A 19,487-nucleotide genomic window follows, 5' to 3' on the forward strand; every position below is an offset into this window, starting at 1 on the left:
AAGGGAAAAAGTGATTATACAGAGACTAAACAACATGCTACTTAAAAAAAAAAATGGATCAATGAGATCAAAGAGGAAATTTTAAAAATACCTTGAGACAAATGACAATGAAAGTATAACCATACACAAAATCTATGTGATGCAGCAAAAGCAGTCCTTTGAGGGAAGTTTATAGTGATACAGGCCTTCCTCAAAAAACAAGAAAAACTCTCAAACAAGTAACCTAACCTATTACCTAAAGAATTAGAAACAGAAGAACAAACAAAAACTAGAGTCAGAAGGAAGAGGGATTTAATAAAGATCAAAGAGGAAATAAATTAAAATAGAGATTAAAAAATAGAAAAAAAAGCAAAAATACCAAAACATGGTTTTTTGAAATGACAAACAAAATCCACAATCTTGGCCAGGCTAACCAAGAAAAAGAGAGAGAGGACAGAAATAAAACAAGAAATGAAAGGGGATAAATACCAACCAATACTGCAGAAATACAAAAACCCATAAGAGAATACTATGGACAATTATATGCCAATAAATTAAACAACCCAGAAGAAATGTACAAGTTTTTAGAAACATGCAGCCTACCAAAACTGAAGCAAGAAGAAATAGGTAATCTGAACAGACTGATCTCTAGAAGTAAAATAGAAACTGTAATTTAAAAACTCCCTGCAATAAAAAGGAATGCATTTGAGCCAATTCTAATGAGGTGGATGAACCTAGAGCCCATCATACAGAGTGAAGTAAGTCAGACAGAGAAAAACAAATATTTTATATTAATGCATATATATGGAATCTATAAAGATGGCACTGATGAAATTATGTGCAGGGCAGCAATGGAGACACAGACACAGAGAACAGATTTATGGACGTGGATATGGTGAGGAAGGAGAGGGTGGGATGTATGGAGAGAGTAACATGGAAACTTATATCACCATTCTGTAAAATAGACAGTCAACAGGAATTTGCTGTATGACTCAGGGAACTCAAACTGGGGCTCTGTAACAACCCAGAGGGGTGGGACTGGGTGGAAGCTGGGAGGGAGGCTCACGAGGGAGGGGACATATGTATACCTATGGCTGATTCATGTTGATGTTGGGCAGAAATGAACACAATTCTATAAAGTAATTAACCTTCAATTAAAAAATAAATTTAAAATTTAAAAAAATATAGGGACCAAGATATTACTAAAAGAAAAAAAGAAAGAAAAGTTCCCTACAAACACATGTCCAGAACTGGATGGCTTAAATGGAAAATTCTACCAAACACACAAAGAAAAACATGAACCAATCCTTCTCAAACTGTTCCTTAAGACTGAGAAGGAACACGGCCAAAGTGATTCTATGACATCACCATCACCCTGATACCAGGCAAAGACATTAACCAAAAAAGAAAATTACAGGCCAGTACCTCTGGTGAATATAGATGCAAAAATTCTCAAGAAATATTAGCAAATCAAATCCGACAACACATAAAAAGTCATACACCATGATCAAGCTGGATTCATCACAGGGTCAAAAGAATGGTTCAACATATACACCATACTGACAAAAGACAAAAACCACATGATCATCTCAACAGATGCAGGAAAAACATTTGATAAAATTCAACACCCATTCATGATAAAAATTCTTACCAAAGTGGGTATGGAAGGAACATACCTAAGCCTAATAAAAGCTATTTATGACAAACCACAGCCAACATAGTACTCAAAACCAAAAAGCTGAAAGCCTTCCTACTAAAATCTGCAACAATATGCCCACTCTCACCATTTCCATTCAACATAGTATTGGAAGTGCTAGCCACAGCAATGAGATAAGAAAAATAAAAGATGTCCAAACTGGAAAGGAAGAGGTAATACTGTCATTATATGCAGATGGCATGATAATATATACAGAAAACCCTAAAAACTCCACACAAAAACTACTAGAACTGATAAAATCAGCAAGGTAGCAGGATACAAGATTACCATACAGAAATCTGTTGCATTTTTTAACACTTACAATGAAATATCAGAAAGGGAAAATTAATGAAAACCCTTTTTAAAATCACATTAAAAACTCCTAAAAGAGAAGAAAGGCAAAACATTCTCTCAAATAAATCTTACCCAATGTTCTCCTAGGTTACTCTCCCAAGGCAATAGAGATAAAAACAAAAATAAGCAAATGGAACCTAATCAAACTTATAGGCTTTTGCACAGCAAAGGAAACAAACAAACAAAAAAAAATTAAAAGACACACTACAAAATGAGAGAAAGTATCTGCCAATGATAGGACCGACAATGGATTAATCTGAAAAATGTACAAACAGTTCATACAAACAGCTCAATAACAAAAAACACAAACAGCCCAATTACAAAATGGGCTGAACACCTAAACCAACATTTCTACAAAGTAGACATACAGATAGCCAACAGGCACATGAAAAGATGCTCAACACCGCTAACTATCAGAGAAATGCAAATCAAAACTACAATGAGGCATAACCTCATATCAGTCAGAATGGCTATCACTAAAAGGTCCTGAAAATAAACCACTATGTTGGCTGTGGGTTTGTCATAAAATAATAAACCCTGAAGAAAGTGTGGAGAAAAAGAAACCTTCCTGCACTGTTGGTGGGAATGTAAACTGGTGCAGCCACTATGGAAAACCTCCATACATTATGGAGGTTCCTTAAAAAAGTAAGTTACCATATGATCCAGCAATCTCACTCCTAGGCATATATCTGGAGAAAACTCTAATTTGGAAAGATACATACATCCCCATGCACCCCAATGTTAATAACAGCACTATTTATAATAATCAAGACATGGAAGAAATCTAAATGCCCATCAACAGAGGAAAGGATAAAGAATACACACACACACACACACAATGGAATACTGCTCAGTCATTTAAAAAAAGACAAATAATGCCATCTGAAGCAACATGGACAAAGCCAGAGAATAGCATGCTAAGTGAAGCACGTCAGAAAAATGAAGACAAACATCATATAATATCACTTACATCTGAAATCTAAAAAAAGACATAGAACAAAGTTCTGATTCGCCAAAACTGACTCAAGAAAATAAAAACAAACAAAACTGTCCTACAGAAAGTGAACCAATACTCAAATCTCTGTATCATACCTATTTAAATGTAGTTTCACAGGTGAGTTCTACCAAACTCTCAAAGAACAAATCATTCCATTATACAATTCTACCAGAAAACAGAAAGAGGAATTATTCCCCAAATTCATTCCACAAGGCCATAGTAATTATGATATGACAAGACAGAAGAAAATTATAAACCTCTTTCACTCATGAGTGGATATAAAATCTCAAAAATACATATTAGCAAATCAATCCCAATAGTAAACTGAATAGGTAGAAAAGTACGACCAAGTTGAGTTTATTCCAGTATGCAAGGGTGTTTAACATCAGAACATCTAAAAAGGTAATTAATGAACAACATTAACAGATTAAAAAACTAATTATCTCCACAGATTGAAGTACATAATATAGTTCAATACCATTCATGACCTAAAACATATATTTAGCAAACAACGGACAATAAGAGATGTTCATGGCAGCTTTGCTTGTAACAACAACAAAGGAAGCAACTCAAATGTGCATTAAAAAAAGAATTCAAATATGTGGTACAGTCACACAAGAGTTTTACATATATTGTGTTCTGTACTGTATTACAAAGTATTAAATATATGGTATATTCACACAACAGAGTATAATTATAAATTAACTACAACAATTGGCAATACAGATAAACCTGGTAGTCTGGTATTTTGTGTGGCAAAAACCACCACAATATTGTAAAGTAATTAGATTCTAATTAAAATAAATTAATTAAAAAAAAAAAAGAATCTGCCTTCCAATGGAAGGGACACAGGTTCAATCCCTGGTTGGGGAACTAAGATCCCACATGCCTCAGGGCAACTAAGCTACTGAGCCTACATGCCTCAACTAGAGAGAAGCTCACACGCTGCAACAGAGCAGACTCAGACAAATAAGTAAATATGTATTTTTTTTAAAAGAAAGAAATCTAAAATACCAGAGTCAACAGACTTAAACAAAACAGAGTTTAACAAAAGCAGTTAAACCTGGGAGTCAAGATTTCAGATTATTTTCTCTTTTCACCACTATATTAAGTTTTTAAATTTTGTTGGTTTTTTGCAGTAAGAGTATTTAGATAGTAACTTAGGATCTCATTCATTGCTCTGATATGTACTTCTGTAATAAGAAAATCTGTTCTCATGAAAAAAAACAATTAAAAAAGAGATACCAAAGTACTTGTTATTCAGAAGGTAAACAGGCAAGCTATATTTTTCATTATTGATTTTACTTCATTAGTCTGAACACTCAAAATCTAATGCCAAGAAAAGTCCACATTTTTAGCTGGTGGCCATTTCAATCTAGCTTATTGATGACTTCACTACAAAGTAATGTTACACCTTAATATACTATAGATTCAAACTTTCATTCCTTTATGACAGTTATCTCTGACACCTCACAGAAGATGGTTTCTTTTGATTACACAATGATCTATGCATATAGATATGTTAAGTATAGAATACTTTCACCCAATTTTCTTCTTTGAATACTTCAAGTATATACACATACACATGGTTATTAGCCTTTTGCTGGGGTTTCAGCAGGCAAAAATTGCATAAACTTTTGAGAATCAGGATATTCTATATTAAACTGCTGCATTTAAAAGTTTACAAAAGATAAGTGTATCTTGACAATAACAAAAGCATTTCTTCTAAACTTGACTTCCTTCTATCAAGAGGATTACTCTGAACTTTAGGTGAACATGGGAATTAAATTTGCTTTAACCTGATGAACTCTCTCAACCCCTCTTCACATTTTATAAACTACCTCTCCACAGGTATTTTAACATTAGGACAGGCTTCAGTGAGCCAGTAGCTCCCTTAACTACAAAATGTTTTACTTCATTCATAAATTTTTGATGAGCGAAATGAAACCACCTGGTGTCACCAGGCCCTCTCTCTTGCATTAGTTCTTGTTTTAGTCACAAAGTCGTGTCCGACTCTTTTGCAACTCCATGGGCTGTGTAGCCCACCAGGCTCCTCTGGTCCATGGGATTCCCCTGGCAAGAATTCTGGAGTGGGTTGCCATTTCCTTCTCCAGAGGATTTTCCTGACTGGGGATCAAACAAACATCTCCTGCATTGGCAGGTGGATTCTGTACCACTGAGCCACCAAGAAAGCCCCTCTCCTGCATTAGAGTAAGACTTAAAAGAAGTAGTTACTCAAGGTCACAGAGACTCATAAAAAATTCATAGTAACTTAAATTCATAGAAAGTAAACAATGGTTGCCAAGAGCTGAGGAGAAGGAGGGATTGTTGAGTTATTGTTTAACGGGTATGAAATTTCAGTTTGGGAAGGTGAAAAAGTTTCAGAGGTAGACGGTGATCATGGTTGCACAGCAACATGAAGGTACTTAATATCACTGCATAGTACATTTAAAAATGGTTAATACAGTAAATTTTGTTGTTATATGTATTTAATTGAAAAAATACTACAAGTAGCATATTAGCCTGCTGTGAACTTCAACAAAATCAAAGACTACTGTCATGAGATTAATTTTCTAGCCCAGGTCCTACCACTTCCACCTATCTTCTCAACTTTATAAAAAATGTAGGCGAACAAGATGGAGACAAGTGATGGGGGAAAACAACAGCTCCCTTATCTTTATTTGTTTCTCTTATTTGCCAAGGACCTCCCTAAGTTAGTTTTCAGATCCCAAAGAAGCTCATATTATCTTTTTTTTAATTAAATATTTTACTTTTTTAATTAATTGATTTAATTGGAGATTAATTACAATATTGTGGTGGGTTTTGCCATACATTGACATGAATCAGCCACGGGTGTACACAGCTGTACCGTGTAGAGCCACAGGTGTTCCTTGTTTGGAACAAGGCTGTTCCAAACCGTCCTCCCACCTACCTCCCCATCCCATCCCTCTGGATTGTCCCAGTGCACCAGCTTTGAGTGCCCTGTTTCAAGCATCGAACTTGGACTGGTCATCTATTTCACATATGGTAATATATATGTTTCAATGCTATTCTCTAAAATCATCCCATCCTCGCCTTCTCCCAAAGAGTCCAAAAGCCTGTACTTTATATCTGTGTCTCTTTTGCCATCTCACAGAGGGTCACTGTTACCATCTTTCTAAATTCCACCATATATATGTGCTAATATACTGTTATTGGTGTTTTTCTTTCTGACTTACTTCACTACGTATAATAGGTTCATTTCATCCACCTCATTAGATCTAACTCAAAAATGTTCTTTTTTATAGCTGAGTAATATTCCATTGTGTATATGTAACACAACTTTCTTATCCATTCATCTGCGGACAGACATCTAGGTTGCTTCCATGTCCTAGCTACTGTAAACAGTGCAGCAATGAACATTGGGGTACACGTGTCTCTTTCAATTCTGGTTTCCTCAGTGTGTGTGCCCAGCAGTGGGACTGCTGGGTCATATGGCAATTCTATTTCCAGTTTTTTAAGGAATCGCCACACTGTTCGCCATAGTGGCTGTACTAGTTTGCATTCTCACCAACAGGGTAAGAGGGTTCCCTTTTTGCCACACCTTCTCCAGCATTTATTGTTTGTAGACATTCTGATAGCAGCCATTCTAACCAGCGTGAGATGGTACCTCATTGTGGTTTTGATTTGCATTTCTCTGATGATAAGTGATGTTGAGCATCTTTTCATGTGTTTGTTAGCCATCTGTATGTCTTCTTTGAAGAAGTGTCTGTTTAGTTCTTTGGCCCATTTTTTGACTGGGTCATTTATTTTTCTGGTATTGAGCTGCATGAGCTGCTTGTGTATTTTTGAGATTGTCAGTTGCTTTGTTTGCTATTATTTTCTCCCATTCTGAAAGCTGTCTTTTCAACTTGCTTATAGTTTCCTTCGTTGTGCAAAAGTTTTTAAGTTTAATTAGGTCCCATTTGGTTTTTTTGCTTTTATTTCCATTACTCTGGGAGGTGGGTCATAGAGGATCCTGTTGTGATTTATGTCAGAGAGTGTTCTGCCTATGTTTTCCTCTAGGAGTTTTGTAATTTCTGGTTTTACATTTAGATCTTTAATTTGAGCTTATTTTTGTGTATGGTGTTAAAAAGTGTTCTAGTTTCATTCTTTTACAGGTGGTTGACCAATTTTCCCAGCACCACCTGTTAATGAGATTGTCTTTTCTCCGTTGCATATTTTTGCCTCCTTTGCCAAAAATAAGGTGTTCACAGGTGCATGGATTTATCTCCGGGCTTTCTATCTTGTTCCATTGATCTATGTTTCTGTTTTTGTGCCAGTACCATACTGTCTTGATGACTGTAGCTTTATAGTATAGTCTGAAGTCAAGCAGGTTGATTCCTCCAGTTCCATTCTTCGTTCTCAAGATGCTTTGGCTATTCGAGGTTTTTTGTGCTTCCATACAAATTGTGGAATTATTTGTTCCAGTTCTGTGAAAAATGTTATTGGTAGCTTGATAGGGATTGCACTGAATCTATCGATTGCTTTGTGTAGTATATCATTTTCACTATCTTCCAATCCATGAACATGGTATATTTCTCCATCTATTTGTGTCATCTTTTGATTTCTTTCATCACTGTTTTAGTTTTCTAAATATAGGTCTTTTGTTTCTTGAGGTAAATTTATTCCTAAGTATTTTATTCTTTTTGACGTAATGGTGAATAGGGTTGTTTCCTTAATTCCTATATCTATTTTCTTATTGTTAGTGTACAGGAATGCCAGGGATTTATGTGTATTAATTTGATATGAGTTTGGTTTAAATAGTTGCTATCCTGACAGGTCACCATCATTGTAACCTGCTTCAACACCTGAGTCTACTCTCCTACTGCCTTATATCGGGAATCCTGACAATTCCCACAGCAGCCTGAAAGCCAAACATGCAACTTGGAGGCTGGGCAAAGGTTTTACAGCAAACCCACTAAATCGAAGGACACACTCTAACACTACACTCTCTTTTCTCTCCCTTTCTTTAATTATAAGAGGCTCCCAACCCAAAATATTCAAGCCATAACGTCTCACTAGAAAATTTAAAAAACATCCTTGACAAGGTATCTATTAGTCTGCTTCTCATCCAGTGGATGAAGCCCTTAACCTAAAAACAGTTCTGCATTTTTGCCTTAACACATACCTGATGATGAAGGCGGAGTCCTGTTAAAAGTGTCTCCATTTGCTCCAGAAGAATACCTATCCTGTAAGAAAAAAGAAAAGATTAGTTTTCTACTTTGAATAATAAAAATGAGTAATCTATCTCATAAATACTAGAAAGTTTTAACAACTGGATTTTGTCCATAACAAAACAATTAAAGAATGTAAGACTTCCTGGGTCATTGCATGTTCCTTTACTGCTACTCTAAAACACCTTCACTTTAAAATTGTATATATAGCATACTAATATATCACTTAAAACAATGGTCAGCAAACTATAGCCACAAGCCAAATTGGGTGGGCTATCAGTTTTTATAAATAAAGTTTTATTGGAAAAAAGCCTTCCTTAATTCATCTAGGTATGTAACAGGCTGTTTCCTCTCAAACAAGTTTCCAATACTAAAGGCAAAACTTTTGAACAGAGCTCTGAAATTCTTCAAAATCAAATTCAATAATTTAAGCATAAAAAGTGACCTAAAGTTTACAGATAACACTTCAATTAACTGACTGAATTAGAAAAATCACAATATTTTTGCCAAGTAAGTTTCTTTAAATAAACCTAAAGCTGGAGGGAGTGCACCAAGGTAGGTATTAACATTGTCAGGTAATACTTTTGCTCCAAAATTTCTTTCACAAAAGACACTGACTTTAAAAACTACCTTTATAAAGCTCAAAAGACATTCAATTATTTTTCTAACTTACTAAATACATACGATAAAATCTTTGAAATGGCTTGGGATTTTGATAACTGCTACAGTAAAAAGTTCCAATTTATGATTACCATAGATGATAAGACAAACAAGAAAAGTAATCCAGCTTTCCCGATTTAAAGTGAAACACTGAAGACTTTTTTTCTCTTTTCTAGTATCCAAAATACTACAGGACGAATAGAGCCCCCAAAGAGGCTAGTTTTCTAAGTGTTATAACATTCAGCTTCATATAACTGATAAAAAGTAATGAAACACTCTGACACCAAACAACTGGAAAATTATTATTACTAAACAATCTTCAGAAGATGGAATTTAAGATCCCACACACATTCTAAGGAAAATTTTGAAAAAAAAATTTTTTTCAATAGAATTCATCTTTCATCATAAAATCCTTAACATTTTTCATTACCTTAAAAATATAGTAACTTCATACTCCCTTCCAGCTACTCTATCATTTCTCTGCTCCATTATAAGCAAAAAAATTTATCTACATTTGCTGCCTCTGTTTTCTCACATTCCGTATTTCCTTCAAGCTACTCTTGCTAGCCTCCATCCTCACCTCTGCACTGAAAAAGCTTATAGTAAGCATATTATGTAATAAAATTACTACTTTTAAGCTTCATCCTGCCAGAGCTCTCAGCAGCATTTGAAACAACAGACTATCTACTTCCTTCTCTGGCTTAGGGAACACATCCTTCCCAGGTTTTCCTCTTGCCCCATGGCCACTCCCTCCACAGTCTCCTTTGCCAGCTCCCCAGCTAATGTACCTTTAAAATCATAGTGCCCCACAGTTCATGGCAGAGCCCTCTAAGTCTGTTTTATTCAATCCAACTTTACCCACTCCACTCTCACAGATTTAAATCCTATGAAAATAGATAAATTCCAAATTTGTACCTACAGCTCTGATCCCTCTCCTAAGCAACAACTAATGACTAGTATCCTTACTTACATCTTTTCTTAGGCATCTGAAATTCAACACTGCAAATACAGAATTCTTGATTTTTCTCCCTCCCAAATTGGTTCCTCTTCCACATATTTCCCGTTTCAGTAATGAGCACCATCATCCATCACTTGCTTCAATATAAAAACTTAGCATCACTCTCTCTTGCGTTCCCCATATCCAGGCCATCTAGTTCTATCAACTATATGTCCACTTCTATCTTGAGGGCCCTCTCCCTCTCTTCCTTTTCTTTTCCTTCTCAGATTTCATTTTCTACAAATCTTGCCTTATCTTACTATAGTTTAGCCATACTAGAAATTTGTTGTTGCTCACTCAGTCATGTCCGACTCTTTGCGACCCATGGACTGCAACACGCCAGGCATCCCTGTCCTTTACCATCTCCCAGAGGTTGTTCAGAGTCATGTCCATTGAGTCACATGATGCCATCCAACCATCTCATCCTCTGTTATCCCCTTCTCCTCCTGCCATCAAGTCTTTCCAAGCATCAGGGTATTTTCTAATGAGTCAGCTCTTTGAATCAGGTAGTCAAAGTATTGGAGCTTCAGTAACAGTTCTTCCAATGAATATTCAGGACTGATTTCCTTTAGGATTGACAGGTTTGATCTCCTAGCTGTCCAAGGAACTCTCAAGAGTCTTCTCCAACATCTCAGTTCAAAAGGATCAATCCTTGGCACTCAGCCTTCTTTACGGTCCAACTCTCACATCATTACATGACTATTCAAAAAACCATAGCTTTGTCTAGGTGGCCCTTTGTTGACAAAGTAATGTCTCCACTTTTTAATATGCTATCTAGGTTGGTCATAGCTTTTCTTCCAAGGAGCAAGCATCTTTTAATTTCATGGCTGCAGTCACCATCTGCAGTGATTTTGGAACCCCCAAAAACTAAAGTCAGCCACTGCTTCCACTCTTTCCCCATCTATTTGCCATAAAGTGATGAGACCAGATGCCATGAACTTCATTTTTTGAATGTTGAATTTTAAGCCACCTTTTTTACTCTCCTCATTCACTTTCATCAAGAGGCTCTTTAGCTCCTCTTCGCTTTTGGCCATAGGGCTGGTACCATCTGCATAATCTGAGGTTATTGGTATCTCTCCCAGGAATTTCGATTCCAGCTTGTGCTACATTCATCCCGGCATTTCACATGATGTACTCTACATATAAGTTATATAAGCAGAGTGACAATATACAGCCTTGACGTACTCCTTTCCCAATTTGGAACCAACCCATTGTTTCATGTTCAGTTCTAACTGTTGCTTCTGGCTTTGCATACAGGTTTCTCAGGAGGCAGGTCAGGTGGTCTGGTATTCCCATCTCTTTAAGAATTTAACACAGTTTATAGCGATCCACACAGTCAAAATCTTTAGCGTAGTCAATGAAGCAGAAGTAGGTGTTTTTTTGGAATTCTCTTGCTTTTGCTATGATCCAACAGATGCTGACAATTTGATCTCTGGTTCCTCTGCCTTTTCTAAAACCAGCCTGAACATCTGGAAGTTCTCGGTTCATGTTGAAGCCTAGCTTTGAGAATTCTGAGCATTACTCTGCTAGAGCATGAGATGAGTGCAACTGTGTGGTAGTTAGAAAATTCTTTGGCATTGCCTTTCTTTGGGAATGAAATGAAAACTGACCTTTTCCAGTCCTATGGTCACTGCTGAGTTTTCCAAATTTGCTGGCATATTGAGTGCAGCACTTTCACAGCATCATCTTTTAGGATTTGAAATAGTTCCATACTAGCTATAGTAGCAGAGAAGGCAATGGAACCCACTCCAGTACTCTTGCCTGGAAAATCCCGTGGACAGAGGAGCCTGGTAGGCTGCAGTCCATGGGGTCGCTAGGAGCCAGACACAACTGAGCGACTTCACTTTCACTTTTCACTTTCACATACTGGAGAAGGAAATGGCAACCCATTCCAGTATTCTTGCCTGGAGAATCCCAGGGACAGGGGAGCCTGGTGGGCTGCCGTCCATGGGGTCACACAAAGTTGGACATGACTGAAGCAACTTAGCAGCAGCAGCAGCTATAGTAGATTGAATAACGTCCACTCAATGATATCAAACCCTAATTTCTGAAAAGTATGTTATATTATTTGAAAAAAAAGTAGTTCTGGCCGATATAACTAAGAATTTTGAAATCAGGAGATTACCCCGGACTATCTGCTGCTGCTGCTGCTAAGTCACTTCAGTCGTGTCCGACTCTGTGTGATCCCATAGACGGCAGCCCAACAGGCTCCCCCATCCCTGGGATTCTCCAGGCAAGAACAATGGAGTATCTAAGTGGGCCCTAAATGTCATCACAAGTGTCCTTATGAAAGGCCAAGGGTATTAACACAAACACAGAGAAGGCCCAATGAAGACAACAGAAAGAGATGCAGCCACAAGTCAAAGCTGCCTATAACCACTAGAAGTTGGAAGAAGCATGGATTCTCTCCAAGAGCCTACTGAAGGAAAACAACACTGCTGAGACCATGGTTTCTAACTTCTGGCCTCCAAAACTATGAGAGAAATTTTTCTGTTACTGTAAGCCATCTAGTTTGTGATAATTTGTTACAGCATCTATAGGAAACTAACACATTATACTTCTTCCTGTTGTCTTGATACCCTAAGTTTGTTCTCTCTTCAGATCTCTGCACATCATGTGTTACTGGGACTCTTTCAGGTCTCCAGCTCATGAGTCACAGTCTCAAGGAATATTTTCCTCTCCATATGATCTAAATCTACCCATACCAATCTTCTTCTCCCTCACAGAGAGTTTCCTGATTATTTTATTACTATTACTGTTTAATAATTTTCACTATTAGTATATGATTTTTAATGTGCTTATTCTGTCTCCTCCAGTAAAATACAACATCCATGCCAGCAAGCCCCTTATCTATCATGTCTACCACTAGCTCCAGGATCTAATAAGGCACAAAAAAACTTGTTGAATGAGTCTTAGGTCTTAACATTACCTATTTTTAGAACACTTAGCTATAAAACATTTATAACCTCTTTACTCATCCAAGTGAACCAATTTAGAAATTTTAAAACTTAACATTTCAAATATTATAAATTTCAAAATAATAATTGTGGATGGACTAATTATCTTAAGCAGTTTCCACTTTAATCACAAGAGTATATATGCCTTCTGAAATACGCCAGAAAAAAAGCAAAAAGATCAGACAGAAGAGATGAGCGTGTAGACTCATCGGTCAGTTAATAAGAAATATTACAACTAGCAAGCAAACCCAGTATCCTGTTACAGTCATCACGCTCATCCATTTCATCTCTCACCCCAACAAGTGTGCGCACAATATGCAAATCCCTAACCATTTCTGGACTACTGTAACTTCTAGATTACCAAATATTTCTCAACCTCACATTTTTTATTATTCTATCCCCACATGGTACACTCACTTCAAAAACTAGCATTAGGAAGTTCTAACTGCTGCTGCTGCTACTGCTAAGTCACTTCAGTCATGTCCGACTCTGTGTGACCCCATCCCTGGGATTCTCCTGGCAAGAACACTGAAGTAGGTTCTAAAAACTACCAGAAAAGTAACCTGTTAGTTCAAAATTATATAAGCCTGTGTTAATACTAAATCTCCAAAGAAGGATCCTTAGAAGCATTCAGAAAAGGCTTACCACATAATAAGAACCTCCTGCATAGCACAGGGAATTCTATTCAATACTTTGTAAAGACCTATATAATAGTAGAAGATAAAAAAGAATGAATATATGTATAACTGACCTATTTTGCTGTACAGCAGAAACACAACATTGTAAATCAACTATACTCCCAATTTTTTAAATTAAGAAAAGGCTGATTAGATATTATTACCAATCCAAGATTATCTCAGAGCCAATACAAATTGAACAAAAGGGAAGCCCAGTTGCTTCCTGGAACAGAAATCCAATTAGAACAACCAATCAAATGGTGCCTTTAAAAGGAAACAGGCTGAAGACCTCAGATTTCTCCTACATAAAAATGTCATGTGTTCATCCTTAGCTTCTACACATCTTATTCAATGAAGACAAGCAAACAAAGCCACTGAATGCATCATGTTCCTTCAAGTCAACAAGTCAAGTAGGTCAAATTACTAACTGCACACCTAGCACCAGGTGTTAAGTTTGTGGACAAATGCAAAAAGTTTACTACAAATTGGCCCCACACAGATATGTACTAAGAATTGTAAGGTAGAAATATTAACATAATTAATATTCAATCAGTATGACCAACATCAAGAAACAAAGTATGTTACTGAATAGCACAAAGACTCCCAAAAGGTAAATCTGGAAGCCTGACAGTTGATGATCCTCAATTTCAGACACCCTTTGCAATAACCATGCACAACATTCTACAGTGCAGTATACCATTTGAATAATACTTAGTTAAGACAAAATCTCATTGTAAGAAAAAGTAAGAATTGGACAAGTCCAAGTGGAAGAACATCTGTACCTATGAGTTAAACTGTGTATTACAACAAATCTACCAAGAACCTGGGGAAAAAAGAACCATAGAAAATTATTTGACCAAGTAATTCCATTTTTGAAAAAAATACTCCCAAAATAAACAATAAACTGTAGCTATTCATGACAATACTGCAGTGCAAAGATAACACTTTAATTTCTACCAAAAGAAAATCAATTATGTTGTAGTAGTTCTAGTCCATTAAATACTACATACCCATATGAAATTATTTTTAGGAAGTTAGTAATATGGAATAGCTAGTGCTTTAGAGTGAAAAAGCTGAAATCAAAAATTACTATTACGTACAATCATTAGAATCCATGTAAAAATATGTTTGGGAAATATAGAAGAAAATTTACTAAAACCTGAACAGAGCATTTGTGCTAGTGAGCGAGACTGTAGGTAATGTTTCTCCTCTTCTGGTCTTACAATATTCTTACAACATTGTTTAACATAAAGAAGACTATAAAAAGATAATATGCAAAGACGTTATTTCTAAAATAAGTCCCAAAGCAAGAAACATGATAAATTCAGATTAACATCTTAGGTATTTTATTTTTTTTGTTTTGTTTTGTTTTGAAGAAGTTCAATTTATTGATTTTTTATAATAACAACAAAAAAAAACCAATGTGATTAAAAAACAAGCAGAAGACCTGAATAGATACTTTTGCCAAGAAAACACCATGCTGGCCAACAGTCACACAAAAAGATCCTCAGTGCCACTAATCATCAGGTACATGCAAATAAAAACCGCAGTGAGATATCACCACCTCACACCTGAAAAGCTATTATCAAAAACACAACAAATAACAAGTGTTGGCAAGGATACAGAGAAAAGGGAACCTTCACACACTTCATACACAAAGTAGACTTTTAAGTCAAAATCTGTCATAAGAGACAGAGAAGGACATTATATAATGATAAAAAGGTTAATTCACCAAGAAGATAAAACATTTATAAACATATATGTACCAAACATCAGAGCTCCTAATGTGTGAAGCAATAATTTCTTATTGGCAAAATTAAAGGGAGAAATACATTTATAAAGATAGAAGAAAACTTCAAAACCCCCTTTCAATAATGGATAGAACAGCAAGATAGAAGATCAATAAGGGAATGGAGGCCTTGACTAACACTAGAGTCCAATTAGACCTAGCAGACATATACAGAAATGTGTTACCAAACAGTAGCTCTCAAGCGCATATGGAATATTCTCTGGGGTGGATGATAGGTAAGGCTGCCACAAACAAGTCCTAATAAACTTTAAAGACTGAAACCATACAAAGCATCTATTCTAATCATAATGGATAAAACTAAAGAAATCAATAGCAAGAAGAAAACTGGAAGCTCCACAAGTATGAGGAATTTACACAGTACATCCTTAAACAACCAATGGGTCAAAGAAATCACATGCAAAGTTAGAAAATACCTTGAGATAAATGAAAATGAAAACACAACATACGGAAACTTATGAGACTCAGCAAAAGTAATGCTAAGAGATAAATTTATAGTTGTAAATTTTTAATTAAAAAACATTAAGTCAGTAACCTAACTTTACACCTTAAAAAACTAGAAAAAGAATAACAAACTAAACCCAGAGCAAAAGCAATAATGAAGACTAGAGCAGAGATAAAATTTAGAATAGAAAAAAAAAAAGAAAAAAACAGCAAAACAAAGAGTTGGTTCACTGAAAAGATCAACAAAATGAACTTTAGTTAGACTGACTAAAAAAAAAAGACTCTAAGTAAAATCAGAATCAAGAAGGGGTATTCTAATAACTTTACAGAAATATAAAGAATTATGAGGGAGTACTATGAACTGTATGTCAAAACAGGATAAACTAGATAAAAATGGACAAATTCCTAGAAACACAATGGGCCAAAATAGAAATATGAAAAAACAGAAATATGAATAGACCTGTAATTAGTAAAGAGATTGAAATGGTAATTTTAAAAAAACACCCAACAAAGAAAAGCCCATGACAAGATGGCTTCACCGGTGGATTCTATCAAACATGAAAACAATTAACATGAATCTTCCTCAAATGATTCCAATGTAAACTGAAGAGGAGGGAACACTTCCAAACTCCAGATTCTGAGGCCAGCATTATCTTGATGCCAAAAACAGAGAAAGATTGTACAGGACAAGAAAAACTACAGACCAATATGCTTAAAGTATACAGATTCAAAAATTCTCAACAAACAAGGGGTGGGCTATGGGTGAAGTGAAGGTGAAGTCGCTCAGTCGTGTCCAACTCTTTGTGACCCCATGGACTGTAGCCCACCAGGCTCCTCCGTCCATGGGATTTTCCAGGCATGGGTACTGGAGTGGGTTGCCATTTCCTTCTCCACATCTTAGGTATTTTAATCTAAAGTTTATATGCAAACAGGCCAAATTCAAGAAAGACGAAAAATTAAATTTTATGTTTTGGGGTAAATTAAGAATTTCTATTAAGACATCACTTGAAATATAAAGTGTCAGAATTGACTAACAAACTGGAAATCCTAAAAGGAAAACAAATTGACTTTAGAAGACATTTTCAAGTAAATAAAACTTATGTAAAAGCAATCCATTAAATACACTGTCTTCCAAAGTAGACTCCGTTCACCATCTTAAAGTCAAAACTAAAATCCAAAAACCCACTCCATAATCCCCTCATGTAAATTTCAGTGTAACTCTTCAAAAGCTATTAAGGAAAAAGATCTGCAGATTTGTACATCTGAAGATCAAACTGATGTTACCATCTGAACCAACCTAATGTTTTCATCTTGAGAGCCCTGCTTGTATAAAACCAAATTTCAGAATTCAAACTGCCACCCAAAAACGATTTTTATTTTTCCGTTTTCTATACAACTGTATCTTAGAGACATTCAACCACATTAACACAAGCTTGCTTTCACCCACAGTAAGTTCTAAATCACTGAGATTTAAATTAAGTTGCTAATAATATTATACCCCTTTTAAGTTTTAATTATTAAATTATGTCAGACTGTTTTCCTCTATTGGGCTTAACATGCTTCATCATTCCCTATAATACAGTTAATAACAATCACATGAAGAAGCATAGCATGCTTCTCACCACAGATGAACTTTCTCACCACACAGATTTTCAACTCTGATAAAATCTGTAGCATTCAATAACTACAAACTTTAAATTTTATTACCTTCTCAAATACAGGAACATAGGAAGACATATGAGGGTTGATTATTTCTGCTTCCCAATCTTCATCTCCCATGGCGGCTTCCAGTTCAGTTTTTATAAAAATACAAACATGCACATTTAGGCTCAGTCAGAATCAGAGATCAGAATTGTACCTTTAAAAGCATAAATCATCATTTCACACATATACCTCCAAACTACACAATTAACTGTTGATCCTCCCCAAAAGTTTTTGCAAAAAGGGCAATTAAGTTTTGTTTCTTACCGACAGATACCGTTTATATTCATCCTTTTGGCTCAGACGGTAAAGAATCCGCCTGCAACGCGGGAAGACGTGGATTTGACCCCTGGGTTGGGAAGATCCCCTGGAGAAGGGAATGGCTACCCAACTCCAGTATTCTGGCCTGAAGAATTCCACGGACTGTACAGTCCATGGCGTCGCAAAGAGTCGGACACGACTGAGCGACTTTCAATTTTTTTATCTTTAAAAATTAGTTGAACCACTTATCTAATCACTCTAGCAATCACCATGTCCCGGTGAAGTTCAGGCTTTTCCCCAAAATCTGTTGACAGAATTTAGTTTCTCACCGAAGGGTTCCCAATGCGTCTTAGTGAATATTAAGGGGGAGGGGAAATTTTTCAAATACTACTCCAGGTTTCTCCCTTCAAGAGTGGGTACGACGTTTCGCATGGGGTTTATTTAGTTTCTTTGCGGGGGGAGGGGGGAAGTGACCAGGGAACAAGGCCTTGAAGTTTGGCAGGGAAGAAAGGGTAATTAGGTGGCCTAAATATCTCCCACAAACAACTAGTTTCGCCAAAGCGGGTGTATACACTAAGTTCTACAACCATCCGTGTTTAGAGAGTCTTTTTCTCTGAACACGGATGGTGTAGTACTATGTGGTAAAAAATGCTCCTTCGCCTTTCCTGCAGGCCTCAACCCCAGACTTCGGACACGCACAGTGCTACTGGACCCTCCGGCAGGAAGCAGAAAGACCCCAAAGGGCGGCTTCAAACCCCTGCCCACCCCAACCGTTCTTCACTTGGCCCGAAGTGCAGCTACTACTAGGAAGCCCAGAGCGTTGGGATGAAACCCGTACTGGGAAAAGAGCCGGCGGCCCACTCACCTCTCCGCTGCTTGCTCTCCCGGAGTCCTCACAGGCGCTGACGCGACTTAAACGGCTGCACGTGCAGGACGCAGAGTGCGTCTGGTGCGCTGATCCAACAACAAATGGCACCAGGCGACGAGCTCCATCAGCCAATCAGCGTCAGGCAGCCATGTCGTCCCGCCCCCATCTCCTGCCTCTCCTACCCTACGTGTTCGCGTTCGAGGCCGCAATCAGCTGACCCATTACGTTCCGGACGGAGTGGCCCGTTAGGCCTGGGGGTACAAGGCTGACCGAGGGTCACTTTCTCTGGATTTTTCTGCGGGGTCTTCAATCTGGAGAGGCTATAGAATTTTCCTATGTGAGCACTGCAAGTCAAAGCTAAAAATAGAAGAGGAATTAAACGTCCTCCTACCTACCTCTTTAAACTTTCTCTCCTTTTTTGCCTACTGCAGTCCCTGGCAGTTGGCCTCTATTTCTGAGGCGCTTGCTTCACATCCAGGGGGTTCCCAGGTCCCTCGAAGTATGGCTGAGGCTGGGGGTGGTGGGGGATTTCTTTTTCTTCCCAGACCGAAGGATGAGACTGTCACGCCGGCACCTAGGAGGCTGTGAAGTCAGTAACTTGTCTTACAGAGCTAGGGGTCGAATTTTTGGGAAGGAGACACCCTCTGATCCAGAAGGAAGAAGTAAATTGTGCTGGTGAAGGTCGTTCGTTAGATTTGTGACCCACCTGTTTATATCCCTACTTACTGGCCAAACCTAAGGGTGTCCGAAGGTCATTTCGGTACTTACACTCATCAACCAGTTAGTGTTTGTTCTGTCTCACAAAAAGTCGGGGAAATCTTTCCATATTTTCCCATCCCTCCAAAAGGCATAACAACAGACCGCTTGAAAAATACCATTTTTATTTTTCGCTTT

At 37.1% G+C, this 19,487-nt stretch overlaps 1 protein-coding gene across 3 annotated transcripts in view; it reads right to left on the reverse strand.

The window, feature by feature from the left end:
• Positions 1–18,889, reverse strand: part of DDX4 (DEAD-box helicase 4) — an 84,193-nt gene extending 65,304 nt beyond the window's left edge. For 2 of the 3 annotated variants that reach the window (XM_043489194.1, XM_043489190.1), the window contains exons 1-3: positions 18,591–18,889; positions 17,471–17,547; positions 8,176–8,236 (exon numbers count right to left, since the gene is read on the reverse strand). In XM_043489194.1, coding sequence (XP_043345129.1) covers positions 8,176–8,236; positions 17,471–17,542 — 133 coding nt within the window. In that variant the 5' untranslated portion in view covers positions 17,543–17,547; positions 18,591–18,889. Of the gene's footprint in view, positions 1–8,175; positions 8,237–17,470; positions 17,622–18,590 lie in introns of all 3 variants that reach the window. The other variant, XM_043489193.1, reaches the window with a different exon arrangement.
• Between the last annotated feature and the right edge of the window lie 598 nt (positions 18,890–19,487).

The sequence above is a fragment of the Cervus canadensis genome, chromosome 16 (genome assembly GCF_019320065.1).
Source record: "Cervus canadensis isolate Bull #8, Minnesota chromosome 16, ASM1932006v1, whole genome shotgun sequence".
NCBI lineage: Eukaryota > Metazoa > Chordata > Mammalia > Artiodactyla > Cervidae > Cervus > Cervus canadensis.